The following is an 18,451-nucleotide window of genomic DNA, read 5'->3' on the forward strand; positions in this document are numbered from 1 at the left end:
CCTCTTGTGGCTAGCCGTTGTAGGAAATGAATTAATGGCCTAAGATGCCTGATCGTTTTTTTTTAAAGAATAAATTTGTGAGAAGGATCTTTGATAAATAGATATTAGACCAGTTTTTCCAAATCGAAAGCTTCCTGGTGTATTGGGACTGCAATTGCCAGCATTCTCAGCCAGAAGAGAAATTTTATCTCAATACAGGTAGTCCTCGAGTTATGACCACAATTGAGGCCAACATTTATGTTGCTGAGTGAAACATTTGTTAAGTGAATGTGCTCCATTTTATGACTTTTCTTGCCACAGTTGTTAAGTGAATCATTGCATTTGTTAAGTTAGTAAAACCTGGTTGTTAAGTGAATGTGGCTTCCCCGTTGACTTTGCTTGTTAGAAGGTCGCAAAAGGGGATCACATGACACCCCCCCCAGGATACTACAATGGTCATAAATATGAACTACTTGCCAACATATGAATTTTGATCATGTGACCATGGGAGTGTTGAGATGGTCATAAGTGTGAAAAATGGTCATACATCTCTTTTTTCAGTGCCGTTGTAACTAAATGCACTGTTGTAAGTCGAGGACTACTTCTATATCTTAGTTTAAGGATGATCATGTTAAACCAAAGGAATAGGAAAAAGGAGCCCAAGACATGGAGATCAGAAAAGGCCATGCCAAGATTTACAAACTTACCTTAATGTTGTCTTGCCATCGATGGGCCTTCTGAAACTTCTCTGCTGCATCAGCCAGTCTCTGAAATGAAAGAGAAGAAATAGTATGAGTCCATAAAGAGATAGTATGAATGGCAATAATGACCAAGGACTCATTTTAACTCTGCTCTTTCACACGAGAAGCCAGCTATATCGTTCTCCCACCTTATTAAGTAGCAAAACATTTTCAGCACCTTTACTTGGCAGCTCGGCTGTGAAAAGACATTAATTAAAAATTTATGATTTCCATAAACATCTTCTATATGCAGCTCTGATCTTTCTTAATTAAATGCTCAAGCTATTGGAAAACCTTGCCTTTCGTTACTTTTATGGGATCATTTTACTTCTGTGTCAGTGCAATGCAGTGCTTCTACGTACAAATGAAAGTAAATAAATTACAATCAGTGGCACACCGAGTGTGAGGGAGAAGCCGCTCTTCAGAAATCTCATGTTCAAAGTCCAAACCTTGAGGCCAAATTGATTAATTGATGAGGTTTGAAGCGGGCTGACATGTTATTTTAATTTTTGAGTTAATACTATTGCCTTGATAGGTTTAATGCCTTGCAGTGTCCTAACAATGTAAATACGATTGGAGAAGAAACGTATCAAATGGTCCTTTTATCCTCCACAGTCAGCCTGGAGCTGGGCAGCACCAAACAAACAACTGAGCCCTGCACATTTCCCCTGAAATTGGCTTGCTAAAAATAACTATTTTGTAATAGTGAAAGGTAAAGGCTCCCCAAGCACATATGTGCTAGTTGTCCCAACTCTAGGGTGTGGTGCTCATCTCTGTTTCAAAGCCAAAGAGCCAGCGCTGTCCAAAAACGTCTCCGTGGTTATGTGCCCAGCATGACTAAATGCCGAATATTCCACATTGCTCAAGCAAAGGCTCTGCATGACAAAAGCAGTTTTCTTCTCTTAGGCATGAAACACTCACTTATATCATCAATGTATGCATCTCGGATTCTTTAGAAATATCAACACCTTTCAGAATGGCAATTATCCCAAAGGAACATGCAACAGTCATAAACCCAATTTAGAACAATATATCGCATGATTCTTTGAAACAAAACACAGTAGCTGTAAAATACACAAGCATTAACCTGAGGCCAGCCAAAACCATGCTTCCTAATATTCAGATTAAAAACGAAGCAAAATATTTTTCCTTGATGCCGCAGTTTCTCTCTCTCTCTCTCTCTCTCTCCCTCCCTCCTTCCTTCCTTCCCTCCCCCCCTCTCTCTCCAATGCAATATTGCAGCTTGGACTTCCCCAATAAACAACCCAAAGACTCCATCAGGGCTGGGAGCATCCGAGCAGGAGCTCAGAGCAATTTATCTTCCAAGCAAAGCTCATAAAAATGTTCTTCAAGCTGCTTTTTAAAAACTACTTGTTGAAAGTTTCCAAAATGCAGAGGAGAGAGAAGCCTTCAGAAGAGGAATGCCAATTTTTTTCCAGGAAAGGAGGAGACTGTTCCTTCCAATTTTTTCATCTTCTTTTTCAACCCTTTATAAACTAGTCACATTCTCATTGGGGGAAAAAACTGTTTTGCTTCTTCCATTCCATGCCAGCATATTTTCTTTAGCTTTATTGGCTGCATGAAAAATTATGGATAGGGTACATGAACGTTTTCTGCATAAAATGTAACAGGTGTAGCACTAAAACATATGTTCCATTATTAGAGTGACTGGGAGTTGGACGATATACAAATTTAATAAATAAATATGCAGAGTGTTTAAACACTGGGAAAATAACAGGGTAGGTATCCAACTGAGTGGGGTACTAATTTAATGCTGAAATAAAAATCAATCATGTCCCTCAACAAGTGACGGTGCTCTTGTGTTTTCCCATTACTCTTTAGAACTAAATGACTAAACAGGACTGAAGTGAGGATAACCAATATTACTTCTTTTCCCTCTATAATATTTAAAACCATCCATTCTGCCATTTAGACAGGAAAAAAACCAATTCCAACTGCCTGGCAAATAGCACAGAGCACAATCAATCACAAAGTTTATTTTTGAATTTTGATGTAGTTAGGGCTTTATTCTAAGCGTATAACACTGGCAAGAAGAGTGTTACCCATTATTTAACATCGTTCTCATTTTATCAACCTCAGAAGAATGGAAGCCTTGAGCTGGTCAGATTTGAACTCTTAGAGGTGGACAGATTTAGCCTGCAATACTGCATTCTGACCACTGTACCACCACCGCTCTTAATGTACTGGGAGCAGACTGGCAGCTAGTGCAACTCTCATTGTTCAGATGTTACATGGTTGACATGGCTGTTATAAACCACCCTAGATCCTGCCCCTGTCTGAAATGCCCCAGAACCGAGATCTAGCCAAATCAATCTCCAACCCACCTGGGAGATCCAGCATCTTATTCTTCCCCACCTAGTAAGTGCTGATCAGTAATTCTGAGAGTCCAAGTTACCACACATCTGGAAAGTATCAGGAATGTTAATCTTCATATTTAATCAATATTATTCCCCAGGAAGTGATGTTGTTAAAGATATCACAGCAGGTTAACTACTTTATTAAATGAAAATAAACTAGCATATAGTATCATACAGAAGTCTGAGTCTTTGATGGTTTGCATGTAGGAAGTTTATTTTCCTTCTCTACTATTCAACAAAATGTCCTTCTTTCCTCCCCATCCCTCTTTCCTTCTGTTACTCCCTCCCTTTCCTCCTTCCTTCTTTCTTTTCCTTTTGCGTCTGCTAAAGCAGTCATATTAATTTTGGTTCAGACACATTCACTTTAGCACTCATCTGCAGACAACGTGTTCTACTTCTTTCCAAATATTGCCATTTCACTGTCTCTTTAAGCTTTGTAGAAATGTACATGGAAGCATTTCAGAAACATCTCAGGGTAGATAGAAAAGTTTCCCATAATCCCACGGACTAAATAAAAGTAGGAGAGCTGGGAAGAAAGAAATTAAAAGTGCAGAGAATTGATTTGTGTAACACATTTACTCAGAAATATAGCACTGCTTGTTCTTTATTTTTAATTAAGCTAAAAGGTATGACTATACTGAGGCCATGGACTTCCAAAGGGATCAATTTTGCCTCAGGAAGTAAATTAAAAACAGAAAGCGCAATAAATGACATCCTGCTTGTGGTACCAGTCAGTCTCTACCTTGGTTCTGTGGAATATATTTTCAGATAAGGAGAATAATTTCAGCCAAGCTAGCTGGGCCACTGGCTCTTGGGATCCAACCTTGCCCTCAGTCAGTGAGAGCTAAATGCATTTGTGCCATAAAGATGTAACCATTTGAGACTAAAGTTTAGGCACTTCTGTAAGCAAACACAAACTCACGGTTGTTCATTTCCCCACAGAACAAGCCCATCCTTGACTTCTTTCCACCAGGGAAATTGTATTCAGACATAATAATAGAGCCTACATGGCAAAGTAAAAGAGTAATTAAAACTGCCATGAATTAACAATTACCAGTAGAAACCGAGAGTAGAGATAAAATTACAATTGCATTAGTAATAGATAGATTTAATAAGCAAAAAACTCTGCATCCAGCTGAAAACAGTCATTGGTTTGATTTGTGTTCTTGTGTGTGTGGTGGTAGAGTAACAATTTTCTTGTTTTGCTTTGCCTTAGCACTTCAGTTTCAGTCTTCAAAATACTTTTTTTTTCAGGGCAGTTGTTAAGTGAGTTTTGCCTCATTTTACAGCCTATTTTCTCACGGTTGTTGAGTGAATCACTGCAGTTGCTAAGTGACTCATTGGTCGTTATAAGTCTGGCGTCCCCCATTGACTTTTTTTTTTGAAAAAGTTTTTTTTATTAGTTTTACAAAATTTTAAGGAAAAGGGTGATGGGTATGGTTACAAATTTTGACAGCTACATCATGCAGGAAATGGTATTCAATCCCAATTCTCATAACTTTTACATAATGGTAAAAAAAATGTTATTGCTTAACTAGATTTTGACAGCTTGTTTTTACATTGTATCTTTCAATAGTTTCAATCATTTATTTTGTATCAAACAAAAAGATTCCTTATATCAGCAATTGCACTATTTTTCTAACTTACTTCTGTGATCTAAGTTTTCTCATTGTTGCCTCCTCCCCCCGCCTGCCAGCAAAACCTCGGCACCTCCCATATCTTGTGTGGTGTCATCCGCTTTATCTAGGAGGGTTTTTTTTTTCATGAAGGCCTCCGCCTCCATAGTTGTATTAATTCTAACTCTGCTGCCCTCCCAGAATATCAGCATACCTTCTGGCAGAAGCCACCGGAACCAGAATCCCTTATCAAATAATTTTTTTGCTAATAGTGCATATTTTTTTCTTTTATCTCTTACTTTCTTCGGGATTTGTTTCAGGATGGCTATCTCTCTGTCCTTGTATTTTAACGTTTGCCCCCTTTGTGCCCCCAGAATCTCATCTCTTGTAGCCTTTCTAAGAAATTTAATGTGAACCTCTCTTGGAACATTGTGTGTTCTAGCATAAACTGAATTAACCCTATAAACCAGGTCAATATCCCATCCTAACTGCTGTTTGTCTTTTTTAATATATTCTGCTAACATTTTTGTCATGATCTCCCTCAAGTCTTCATTGTCAGTCTCAATTACGTTTTGAAATCTAAGGAAAAAAGACATCCTTTCAAATTCAATTTTTATGATGTGGTTCTCAAGTTCTAAATTCCCTCTCTGGACCCCCCTCACCTCCCCCCTCATCTCAGCCGTCCCCTCCTCCAGAACTTCCAGTCTTCCAGGCTTACAAGGATATAACCCCCCCCCCACGCCTCACTTCGTGGCCATGGCACGGCGAGAAACCAGATGAAACAGGCGGCCGGCTGGCTGTGCAGGCTCTTAAGTAAGGCTTATTTTTTGGAGAGGAGGGATAGGGCTTATATTAGGCACGCACATAAAACATGCTAGGGCTTATTTTTTGGATAGGTTTTATTTTGGGGAAAACAGGGCAATTCTTATTCTGTTCTGTTCTATTCTGTTTCTCTTTGTTTCTCTTTCTGTTTCTATTTCTATTCCATTTCTCCTTCAGCCCAGCTATTCTAATGAAAGGAGTGCAATACAAGATCAAAAGATGATGAATTCAATAAAAGCACCTCTGGTGTTTTCCTTCTGGAAAGCATATAAGAAGGTTGTTTGAGGGGAACATACACAAATCTAGTGAATTACACTCCTGTCTTACATTATATGGAAAATTCTAAAACAAACAGCAGCTGAACACATGGCCCTAGTTCATAGAATGGTCCCTCCTTATTTGGTATCAGCAATTCAGCAGGTGTTTCCTTCATAAACTTAACAGAGAGGAGACAGATGACTCCTTCAGCACAGGGACCCATTTTCAGGAGCAGAACCTATCTCAAATGCATGCCTTTTCCATCTCTGTTGCAAGAATAACATACTCTAAAGGCATGGGAAAACAGATTTTTTTTTCATCTTGAGGAAGTTAACATTTACTTACTTTTGGGCACATCATGAAAAAAATCATCCCTAATAACCATATGGCTCTGAATATAAACAGAGCCAGCATGTGCCAGGAGAAAGCAAACACTTTGACAAAATATTTGTACGCAGACGGCAACACATTTACATGCACACGATAAACACTATTCCGAACTTTGGTATGAATCAACGCAGCATGTGGCAACTACTAAGCAATTAGGAGACTATAGGCCAATGTAAGAAATATTGTTTTCATCTCTTCGTTTCCTCCATATGAAAAGAGGATTGCCTAGAGAATTAGAAATATATTCTCTTTAGGAGCTCATATTACCTCTGTAGAGCAAGGCAAAGCCCTCAATATATGACGCTAATATTGTTGGTTGAGGGAGAGTGAAGTTGGGCTTGCTGCCTGCTCTTTTCAAAGCAGGTACAGTGAGGCAGACAAGCATCCCTAACTTCCCTCAAACATTCCTTGATTCCCTCAGAACTGCATTCGTGAGCAGAACTCGGCATTTTATGGACCCTGGGCCATATCTGGCCTTTGTCTATCCCTGCCCGTGAGGTCAAATAGAAATTAGAATCAAATGTAAATAAGTGTGCTGCAGGGGATGGGAGAAGAACAGAGGTGGGTTCTTACTGGTTTGGCCGAACCGGTAGTGGTTTGCTGGCCTGGGTCACTGGAACTGGCCTGCCACAGCTCCGGACCGGTTCCCGATTGGCGCGGCATTTTTTTCCATTTTTAATGTTCTGTGCATGCTCAGCCCTATTTATGGGAAACTGCGCACACGCAAAATTCCATGTGCACTGAACCGGCAGTAATGCCATTAGCAACCCACCCCTGGAGAAGAAGCCAAGATAACTCTGTCTCTGTGCAGTCAACATGTGCTCCTTCAGTTGGCAGGACTGTGAGGTGGGGTGAGGAAAGACTGTGGTTTTTTGGTGTCTGTACAGTGTTCACCTCTAAACTGGAGCGGCCTGAGGAGATAGTGCACTTGTTGTGTGAGGGGACCCAGGTTTGGTCACCCACCACTATCTCAGCAAAAGTGCAGGTACTGGTTGGGTCCTCCACAACACACCCAGTTTCTCATGTCGACCTTTGGGAAAATTAATTGCCCACTTCTGCTCTTGGGGATCCAAGCCGATGTTCCTGATGCTTGGTTACACCCTGGGTTTTTCAAAGGTGGGCTGATGTCCAAAGGTAGCCTCACCCACCCAATCTTTGAAGCTTACAAAAGTAAATACTACAACAGAGTGGGGAGAGGGGAGTGTAGCAGGAGAAGTGAAAGCAAACAGCCTGCAAAAGAGGAAGCGGAGATGACTTGCCACTATTACAAGCATTACACTTTCATTGAACTGCCAGAATCAGAAGCTGTGGTGAGCAGCACATCCTGGTGGGAATCCTGCTTGTAGCTTTGCTGGGAGCAGAGTAACAAAAAGGAACAATCACACTGAAGCAAGTAATGCAAGAACATTTGGAAACAGGCAAAGATTGTATGTTGCTTGAGACTTTAGTGTGAACTGAGTATTGAAAACACTTAGTAGCACAGAGTCAGTTATGCGGTAACATTACCTCACAAAAGCTAGAAGGGTGGGGTTGACCCAGAACAATAATCCTGTTATTGGGGAAGGGATATGCTGTAATAAATTATTTTGCACATATTTACTATACTGTGGTGTATCCAGTCCTTGTAGAGCAAAGAACCCTCACAGTGGACTAGTAGTGGAGTTGAGGAAAGACAAATATATATATCAACTAATTTAGTTGATTTTTACATCCTTTGCAATTTTGGGAAAAGAATGTGTATGCATAAACATTAAAAATAGGCATTCACAGACTCAAATTTTCATAACATTTGGGAGTTTTAATGAAGTTAATGAGCTGTTCTTGTTATTTAAAAAAATTAAAAGTGGGATGACCAAGGAGGCCTTTTGGTATTCATGGTCACTGTACTACCAACCGATGATGCAGCAAAAGATTAAGGAATCATTTTTCTAGGAGGAAGTAGTAGATATGCCAGTGTAATCAGAACCAATTTTTTCCCAGTGGGAAAAAAATTAGGAAAGAATTAAAGATGTGCTTCATATAGAATGCAAAACCATGCAGAAACATGAAATGGAGTCATAAAGTTGCTTAGTAGCACATCTATTCTGAAAAATCGGCCATTTTGTTAGCACAAGTCTGCTTCATGCAATAGACAGGCAACCTGACATGTTCATACTTCAGATAGCAAATCTCATTTCAATGATGAAATGAAAACAAAGGAAGGAAGGGGAAATATCACAGCAAAGTAGATGGCCAATTCAGCCAAATGAAACACCCAATCTGTAGCATGCTAAACATCCAGTTCCATGACCTCCCTACAAATTTATTGCATCAAGTATATCAATGAGGGATCAGGAGAGATTTAGAGAATAAAAATAATGAATTTATATGATCCAGCAGATCAGAGAAGACCATTAAAGGTTTATTGAGTGGGGGCACATCCAATGCTCCCAAGCCAGCCGTCAGATTGTCAGAATTTAATTTCATACTAGGTAGGTTGGTGAAAGTTATTATTATTCAGCAACCATGTGGTTTAATATTTTCCTCACACAATCTCATCTTTGTTTTTCATTCTCCACCTAAGAAAATCCACTCTGAGCCTCCTGTTCTAGAGCCCCAAATTTAGGATTAAGGAGGATCAGAGCTAACGCCACCCAGAATCAGCTGGAGTCAGACCGCATCAAAATTGAATTAATTAAAAAACGATTCAGAATTCACAGGCAGTAACGTTAAAAAAAACTTACAAAAACACTCAACTATATAGAATCTAATCTACAGTATATGATGTCTTTAAACTTTTAGGTCATAAAGGAAGGAAAAGGTACCAGTAAACTAGGATGTCATAACTTCATAAAAATAAAGGCATGGTATATTTATCCGAGTAAAACTGCAACATCTGCATTGGAAATAAATCCCTCTAAATTGCCATGGCAACCTAAATCTGCCGCCATCCTTTCTTCTGCTTTCTCTTTCTCGTTCATTAAACTAAGTGCAATATACTTTCCTTTTGTTTGAAACTATGCCACAGACATTATGATTTGTCGAATTCTAATTATCTTATATGAAATTGGAGCAGTATAGAAGCTGAAGCAATAAATAAATAGATCCAATCCTTTCTTACGTGGGTGAAAAAAACCCGGTTAAAAAAAGAAGACAGCAACTAATCTACAAAATTTGTCTTTTCCAAAGGAACACCATGTTCTAAGCCAGTTAGAATATCACCCATTTGATCAGTTGCTACCTTGTTTCCCCTAAAATAAGACCTTCCCGTATAATAAGCCCAATCGGGCTTTTGAGCGCTTGCGCTAAAATAAACCCTCTCCTGAAAATAAGCCCTCTCCCAAAATATTGCAACACAGCAGCAGCCATGAGGTGACCACACTCACCGCCTCCTGCACCTAAAAAATAATAAGACCTCCCCCAAAATAAGGCCAAGTGCTTATTTAGGGGGGGGGGGTCAAAAGAAAATAAGCACCCTGTCTTATTTTCAGGGAAACACGGTAGAACTGGAGAAAAAGTAAAACTGCAGCACTTTTATTGTTTTACTGCTTTTAAAAAGATATACTAGTTTAATGTACCCTATTTAAAATAAAATTATGCACATTTGTAAGAAAGGAGGATTTCCTATGTGTTCTTCTGCTGAGACAGGGTTCTCCCCCTTTGGACCACATTTCTCTCTCAGTTCAGACCACCATCAATGTCAAGTCCACTTTCTGGCTGAAAGCGTCCCTGATGCAAATACAAACTAACCAAATCAATGCAATTCTGGAACAGGAGTAAAAGGGACGGTTTTCAGCAACTGATATAAAACACACCAAAAATATTCTTCCCAAGCCCAGCTGGCCAGTGATTCTGCTGAACATGTTAAACAGAATCTTTTGGGATTGCCTCTTGGGAAAATACAGATCCTCAAAATAGTCTGGTTTTTCAAGTTAATCCTTTGGTTGCTACTGACACGCTTTAATTTCCAAAATGAATAAAAGCTGTTTGGCATGTTTTCCTTTCCTATGATACAGAGACCGAAGCAAACTCATGCTAGAAGGAAAATCCGTATGGGGCAATTTCCACCATGCTTTTTCTGCCTAAATCACTGGAGCAAAACATAATTATGTACTTTTAGAATTCATTCCCTCTCTTGGGCATCTAGGTGTGTTTTTCTTTATCCACTGGACCTTTTCCTTGTTGCATGCTTTTGATAAACATTGCCTAAGAGAAAACCAATGCAGAAGACCAATAGTTAATGATATATAAATTACAAGAGAATTTTTTTCTTATACATCAACCAGCAATGACAGAAAACAGTCTTTGTTATATTCTTGTGGAGTACTGTATGTCTTCAGTGGATACTGTAAAGAAACCACTGATCTTCTGTAATAATCTCTGTGGCAAGTGATCCCCCGGCTCTTGTTAGTCATGCATCCCTAATCTGAAATCTGCTAGGCAGCTGGTTATGCCACAGATGAGTATTGATCAAGGAAGTAATTTCACAAAGTACTAAGGTCTTTGTCAATAACTGTCTCGTCTGTAAAATAAAGGTTTAGTTAGTGAGAAGAATTCAGAATTTTGGACAGGGATGGGGAGGAACAGACTTATGTTCAATCCTGTCAAAACTGAGTGGCTGTTGGGGCCCCCATTCTGAGTTGTGGGCCCCATTCCTTGGGATATTTCATCTTTAGTTGTGTATGGGGTTGCACCTGCCCATACAAGACTGGTATACAATGTGGGGGTCATTTTGGATTTGCAGCCCCTGCTTGAAGATCAGGAGTTAGCTATGTTGAAGACAGCCTTCCTACAAATTAATGAAATGTATCGGTTGCACCTGATCCTAGACTAGAGTCACTCATGCCTTAATTACCCCAACAATGGACTACTGCTCTGTTCTCTACATGGAGCTGTCCTTGAAGGCCACTTGGAAGATATCACCTGTCAGAGTGGGTAGTGTTGAGCATGCCTAGATCTACTGATAGTTGTATAGTCATATCCAAATAATATATGCTAGTGGCTCCATGTCAAGCTGAAAGGTATAGTGTAGCACAGGGCTCTGTTGCAGGCTGTTTATTGAATGATACACAATCAAGAGAAACCATTGTTCCTCTCTGTTTTGCATTGGTCAGATTGTTATTAGAATATATTGTGTCTAGTTTAGTGCACTGGAACGACGCAGACAAAATGGGACAGTAATCTAGATAATGGGCTTGTTTCAAGCTTATAACTTTCTTCAATAAATATTACATAGCTATAGTTTCCCAATTACTTTTGAGCTTGGTTGGGTAGTTCATTCCTCACTATATTTGAGAGTTTGGCTGTGAGAAATAATTATTATCCTACTGATATTCAGACCGATAGAAATGGACCGATAGAAATGGAAATAGGAGCCTTCACTGTCCTATTGTCCTGTGATGATAGGGAAAAAACTATGTTATGGGGATTGCTACCCTTTTGGTTGATCAGGGGGAACACAGTTAGAAGTTAGTGCTGTTTTAAGTCAAACAGTGATAAAGCTATGTCAGATACCATTTTAACCAATTTCGTTGTATTTAAGTACAATGACAATAAAGATTATACTTATACATAGATGGGGCTGGAACCTGAGGATTTGGAGAATTTAGGAGAATTGTTTGTTTATTTCTAATTGCATTAAGCTTAATTTTATGGCGTATATCATATATTTTCACATCCTTCTTAAGAGTGGCAGCGCATTGTGACATCAGTTTTGGGCTGTTAGGATCAAAGCGGGCTCCTGAGGCCATGTTATTCCTTGTTCACAGTTTTTTTTTTTAGTACAACCTTCTATGGGAATATAGGAAACCCCCCACCCCCATTGTGCTGATAGTTTTGTTCCTACAGCTGTTAAATTTTTGCTTTAATGCCAGAAAGGAGATAGAGTTCTTAAATGTTTAACCAGTATACATAAGAGCTTGGGCCTGCATGCGCATATGAACAAGAAAAAGCCTCCTACCTGAAATCTGCTAAAACTAAGCATGCTACTATGGATTTCAGTTTTAAAGTAACTAGATCATTTGGAACAAAAATATGTGGAGCCCTTAGTGCTCTCTGAGCTTGCTTATTTGCTTGCTGATATTTCATTGCCCAACTAGATAATACAATCAGCATATTCTTCCTGTTTATTAATAAATAAAGCTAAATAACAAACAATACTTACAACCCTGCTTCACTTTTCCTTTGCTTTGCCAAGCTGTGAAGGTCATAAATGTGAGGATTGATTGCAAAGTTGCTTTTCCATCACTGTCATAACTGTGAATAGTCACTAAAAAAGATAGCTACTACACTAGGACACTCTGAACACAATTGTATACATGCAAATCCAGAGAACCAGACTCTAAACATGCATAACAAATGATGTCTCCCCCCCCCCCCAAATTCTCTGAATTCTACAAATGTCTCTTTGGGATCATAAGCTAACAGGATACCTTGATCCAACAAATACTTATCAAGTTTCTGAGTCTATTTCTTGTGTTACTGGTTTTCTTAAGCAATTAGGGAACCATTTGTATTTGCACGAGTTGCTTCCATTAGCTGTTCTTCCATTCAGAAGAACAGAATGCAATTGTGAGAATTTTGTAAATAAAATGTAGGGCATGTGAGGCGAGAAACGACCTACTCTGTGGGTCTGAGGACATGTTTTGATCTTCACTGATCCATTCGTGAGAGTTCTCAGGTATTTGAGAGAGATTTTGCTCACTTATCAATTGTAGAATTATGAAAATGTTCAGGGTAAAAGCTGATTACCAATGGTCACCATCTGCTTTATGGGTCAAAAATCTCATCAAGCTAATGTGCCCTAGTTCATTTTCAAGTTAAGCAATTAAGAGAGAGCTCTTTCTCATAATTGCTTGTGCTTTATATAACCCATGTACAATGAAGGTTGAAGGTGATGGAAGGGGACTAGGATGTCAAGCCTCATTCTACACGCATTCAGTAGATGCTCTCTATAGAGTACAGAACTACAGAGAAGTTCTGAATGCAAAGGGGAAAAGACAAGGCTCCCCCACTGCTCTGGCAGTGTAGACATGTGCATATAATTCTCTATATAACTTATTGAGGGACTGGTTAATCAGATCCATTTTATATCTACAGTCAGTCACTTATACAAATATTTTCCCTATAAATCAATTCTGCCTTGGTTTTTCATTATTCTGCAAATATAAGTGTGGGTTTTCATAATCCACACATATATTTGCATTTCAATATCTATTTGCATGAATATTTTAAAAAAGTATTTTCTTGCGGAACACACATTTCTAAATGTATGCTGATACCTTTTATGAGTGAGGAATTGCAACAGAACATATGCAAACATCAGTAAATGTTTATTTCATTTTTCAACACTTGGCATGCTTTTTGAAGCAAATAGACTCTCTCTCTCTCAACTGGTTCTCCGTTTTCTGAGCCATTTTCTTTTTTTCCTCACCCCATGTTTCCTCTCCCTCTCTTCATTGTACTTATGTAACTTCATGGTGTGTGAACACTTTCACTGTGAAAAGCAAAAGCCAAACATTTTGGAAGTTGTGCAAGGCATCTTAAAGCAGCGACTGAAAATGGAGTCACTTTTGTCTACCCTTCTCCATTCCATTGAGAAAGGTAACGGAGCAAAAGCATGAGAAGACCTCCTAAAAGAGCAGTATAAAGGAAGATCTTCTCTTGGAAACCTCAGATAGCTTGAAAAAGTAGCTCACAATGGAAGTATTTGAAGCTCCTACCAGACTGAGCAGGGTAGAGTTTTAAAGGAGGGCTCCAGCTAGATTGGATTATGTTGTAGCTTGACATCTCCCCTGCCTCCTACTGAACGTGGCCCACTAGCCAAATTGGTGGTATAGGAATGAGAAACTGAAGACTCCAATTGCTAGAGGCCTTGGTGGAAGATATTTCTTGGAATCCTAGATTATCTAATTAAGATTCTAGAGTGAATATATACACTAGTATATGAAAGTGGGGCATACAATTCCAATTATATACATAATATATAGATTGTCAGGGAAAATATGTCATCACAAATGGAAACATATCACAACAGAAACATTGGAGGACTTAAAATTCTGTGCTTTCACGCTCCCTCAGTATGAAACAGTACATGCTTAGCTATATTTAGTGCTGGCTCCTTTGTATCAGAGGAGTAAATCCAAATTCAGACATCGTAACTGAGGACAACAGCTGACTATATACTGAATAAGTTATGATGGAGCTTCCCACAGCTACTTAAGACCCTTTTAGGTTCTGACTACTACATCTCAGTGATCACATGATCATATTTGGGTACTTGGCAATTTATTCTCATTTATGGTCATTTGTAGCAAATCACAATCATGTATCTGCAACTTTTAGCATTTTTTTTGTCAGTTTCCAATGTTTAAATACATTTTCTGGCACACAAAAAAATGCCTATTTATAAAAATGGGTTTATTTAAGGACCCTGGTGCTTGCTTAATCACCATGGCGTTCACTTAACAACTGACACCAAAGTTGTAAAATTGGGTGCGGTCATGGGGTGACCCACTAAATTGCTGCAACAACCTGCAACTATAATTCTAGGCCCAATTGCACTTGTTAGTATAGGCGAACCTGTAGAAGTTGTGTACTCAATAATAGTTTCTCTTTTACTTTCATTCCTAGATGTGCCACATTTTCTTTCTGTTAGTATTTTATGGTCATCCAGCATGAATAGAAAGAAACCATTTTATTTCATTTTTTAAAAATCAATCAAGTTAGCTGGGCTGTTGTTTGCCTTGCACTGTACTCTCTCTTCCAAGTGGCTGAAGCTATTCAAGCTATTCCAGGTTTGCTATCCACAAATCTTGTAATTAAGCCATGCAATGTATATGTTTTATAGGTGACCATGACCCATCCTTGCCCTTTTTGAAATTTGTGGCATAGCACAGAATAGAAAGCCCTTTGGTATATCTGGCTTTTCTGAAGATGAATTCCTAATATTAAATAAAGGTATTGATTCATTTTAAGCATTTCTAAAACACTCTTCATCTCAACAGATTCCCAAGAAGTACACAATAAAAAAATCAATGTAATAAAACAATATAATCATCAAAACCTTAGGAGCAATGAAATGTAACGCTGAAAATAGAGGCAATAAAAACAATTTAAAATGTCTGGAACTATGAGACGTCTTGATTTGGTATTAAAAAAAACCCTCCACAGTGTTGGTGCTTCTTGATGTTCCTTATGGAAAGTGTTACACTACCTGGTCCCCAATATCTTTTTTGTTTTTTTGCAATTTACTCCTAATTCGTTATGTCAGTCTTTAAATGTAGCTTAAGGTAAAGGAGTCCCTGCAGATTTTATATTCCTCTAGTCATTGCTGACTATAAGGGGCGGTGAGCCAGCATAGTCTGAATCAATCAAACCTTTATTGTCCTTGCACAATTCAATATATTTCATCTATTCATATGAAATTGAATATTCAATGAAATTGAATAGAATCAATCGAGGATATTTCCATTGTCATGTGGCCAGCATGACAACACAAAGTGTGGTCATCTTCCCACAAAAGGGGTACCTATTTATCTACTTGCATTGTACGCTAGATTGGCAGAAGCTGGGGTGAGAACACGAGCTCATCCCATCATGTGGTACTCCGATCTAGAACCTGGGCTGTTAGCTTTCCAGCATTTCCAGCCCAACATCTTAACCACTGAGCCATCACACCACCCCTTAAATATAGGTAAGTTTCATAAAATGGCTAGTGTGCAACTGAGTGCTTTGATTATTCTGTCTTTTTCTATTATGTTCAGTTCAGTCAATTCTGCAACTAAGACAGGCTTCTAAAACAAATCCTTCCAAAATATCCCCAAAATATTGGTTGATGACTACGCTGCAGTGATAAATAATTAGAAAGCCAGTTCCTGCTATGGTGAAAACCTATTGTGGGGTGAATTTGATGCAAAATCTTTTTTGTCAATAAAACTGTGTACAATTATTGCTGGAACAGAGACAATGGTAACTTGGAGATCTGTGTTAGTAGCTAACTAATTTGATTTTGTATAAATCTGAGTTTTAATTGCACTATATTTTAATCCAAATTTAAAAACCAAAATTTAAAAATATAACTTTTTGAAACTGCTACTAATTTTTTAAAATTAGACAAGAGAGCAAAATGCCTCTTCTGACAATGAAAACTAACATCCGTAATGACCCAATCAAGAGGAAAGGTGGTCAATCTGATGTGATGGTTAAGACTCCAAGCTAGAAACAGGGAGACCATGAATTCTAGTGCCACCTTAGCAGAGTGGTATTCGGCAGGTTCTGACCAGTTCTGTAGAACTGGTAGCGGAAATTTTGACTAGTTTGGTGATAAATACCACCTCTGACTGGCCCCGCCCCCATCTATTATCTGTCTCCCGAGTCCTAGCTGATAGAGAGGAAATTGAGATTTTGCAGTCACCTTCCCCTGGAGTGGGGTGGGAATGGAGATTTTACAGTATCCCTCCCCTGCCACACCCACCATGCCATGCCCACCAAGCCACGCTCACAGAACCGGTAGTAAAAACATTTGAATTCACTACTGCACCTTAGGCACAAAGCCAGATGGGGTACCTTGGGCCAGACATTCTCTATCAGTCATAAGAAGTGGGCAATGGTAAACCACTCTGAAATCTGAGTGAATTCTGCAATTATAAAGGCACAAAAGGACTGCTTTTCAAAGAAAGAGAAGCCTGGGGCAAAACTGTATCAGAATATTAGGCATCTTTTTGGAGGTAAACATTATGATCTTCAAATAATACAGTAAATGTTGTATCATCAGAACTCTTTTGTAATTCACTCAAGCAGAAAGAACCACAGTACTTGTTAGTCTTTCCTCCAGCTGAATTTCCAGCAAGTCAGTTGTACAAGATTTGTGAGATGGACAAAAATGTATAAAAAGGGACAGAATTAAACACCAACATGACGTCACTATTACATGACAAGGAAAATAATAGAGACAGATAAGGCTAAAATTCTCATATTCTAGAATGAATCTGATAAAGAGATAAAGTCAGGGGCAGGTGAAAAAGATCTAGACCAAGATGCTGTATCTGCATCTATTCATGGGGCTCCCATTCCTTCCCTCTTTCACCCTGGAGCAAGCCAGGACATAGGAAAGCTTTAATATCACATTTAGCATCCATAATTTTGACAGCTCACTCGGTGCACAATGAAGCCAAGTATTATAATCTCAAATTTGTTATCTCACTTTGTTCCACCTTATAGATTGCTTCAATATATTCTTTACAGCTGTCCTACAAATAATATACACAGCTTCATCTGTTGATTGCATAGTATTTATAATGGGTCTCTTACTAGTCACTTGGCTCTATACAAATGTATATATAGAACGATAAGGAGCAGACTCTGATGTGTGTGTGTGTGTGTGTATGTATATATATATGTATATGTATATATATATGTGTGTGTGTGTATATGTGTATATGTATGTATGTATGTATGTATGTATATAAACATGCTTGTTGTAAAAACAACAAAGCTAATTACAGGTGGTAGGCGGGTGGATAGGCGTATCACGTGCACAATGGCCAAATTGATTAATATTGTATAAAGGCAGGTATCTATTTAATGGCTTTTACACTCTGACGATGTTAGCAGTGGCTAATGAAAGCTTAGCGAGCAATATATTTTAAAGTTCCGGAGATCACAATGTTTGTTTCATATGTATTTATGAATGTATGTATGTATGTATGTATGTATGTATGTATGTATGTATGTATGTATGTATATGTATATGTACAGTGAGGCAAAAAAGTATTTAGTCAGCTACCAATTGTGCAAGTTATCCCACTTAAAAAGATGAGAGAGGCCTGTAATTGGCATCATAGGTAGACCTCAACCATGAGAGACAAAATGTAAAAAAAAACCCAAACAATCACATTGGCTGATTTGGAAATAATTTATTTGCAAATTATGGTGGAAAATAAGTATTTGGTCAATATCAAAAGTTCATCTCAATACTTCGTTATATATCCTTTGTTGGCAATGACAGAGGTCAAACATTTCCTGTAAGTCTTCACAAGGTTGGCACACACTGTTGCTGATATGTTGGCCCATTCCTCCATGTAGATCTCCTCTAGAGCAGGGATGTTTTGGGGCTGTCGCTGGGCAACACGGACTTTCAACTCCCTCCAAAGGTTTTCTATGGGGTTGAGATCTGGAGACTGGCTAGGCCACTCCAGGACCTTGAAATGCTTCTTACGAAACCACTCCTTCGTTGCCCGGGTGGTATTTTTGGGATCATTATCATGTTGACAGACCCAGCCACTTTTCA

General features: G+C 38.7%; 1 protein-coding gene across 2 annotated transcripts in view; it reads right to left on the minus strand.

The window, feature by feature from the left end:
• The window catches only part of CACNA2D2 (calcium voltage-gated channel auxiliary subunit alpha2delta 2), a 677,428-nt gene that overhangs the window by 316,915 nt on the left and 342,062 nt on the right, over positions 1-18,451 (minus strand). For both annotated transcript variants that reach the window (XM_081936759.1, XM_081936758.1), the window contains exon 4: positions 687-746. In XM_081936759.1, the coding sequence (XP_081792885.1) occupies positions 687-746 (60 nt within the window). The remainder of the gene's footprint in view (positions 1-686; positions 747-18,451) is intronic.

Source organism: Natrix helvetica, assembly GCF_964273705.1.
Source record: "Natrix helvetica genome assembly, chromosome: 1".
NCBI classification, from domain to species: domain Eukaryota; kingdom Metazoa; phylum Chordata; class Lepidosauria; order Squamata; family Natricidae; genus Natrix; species Natrix helvetica.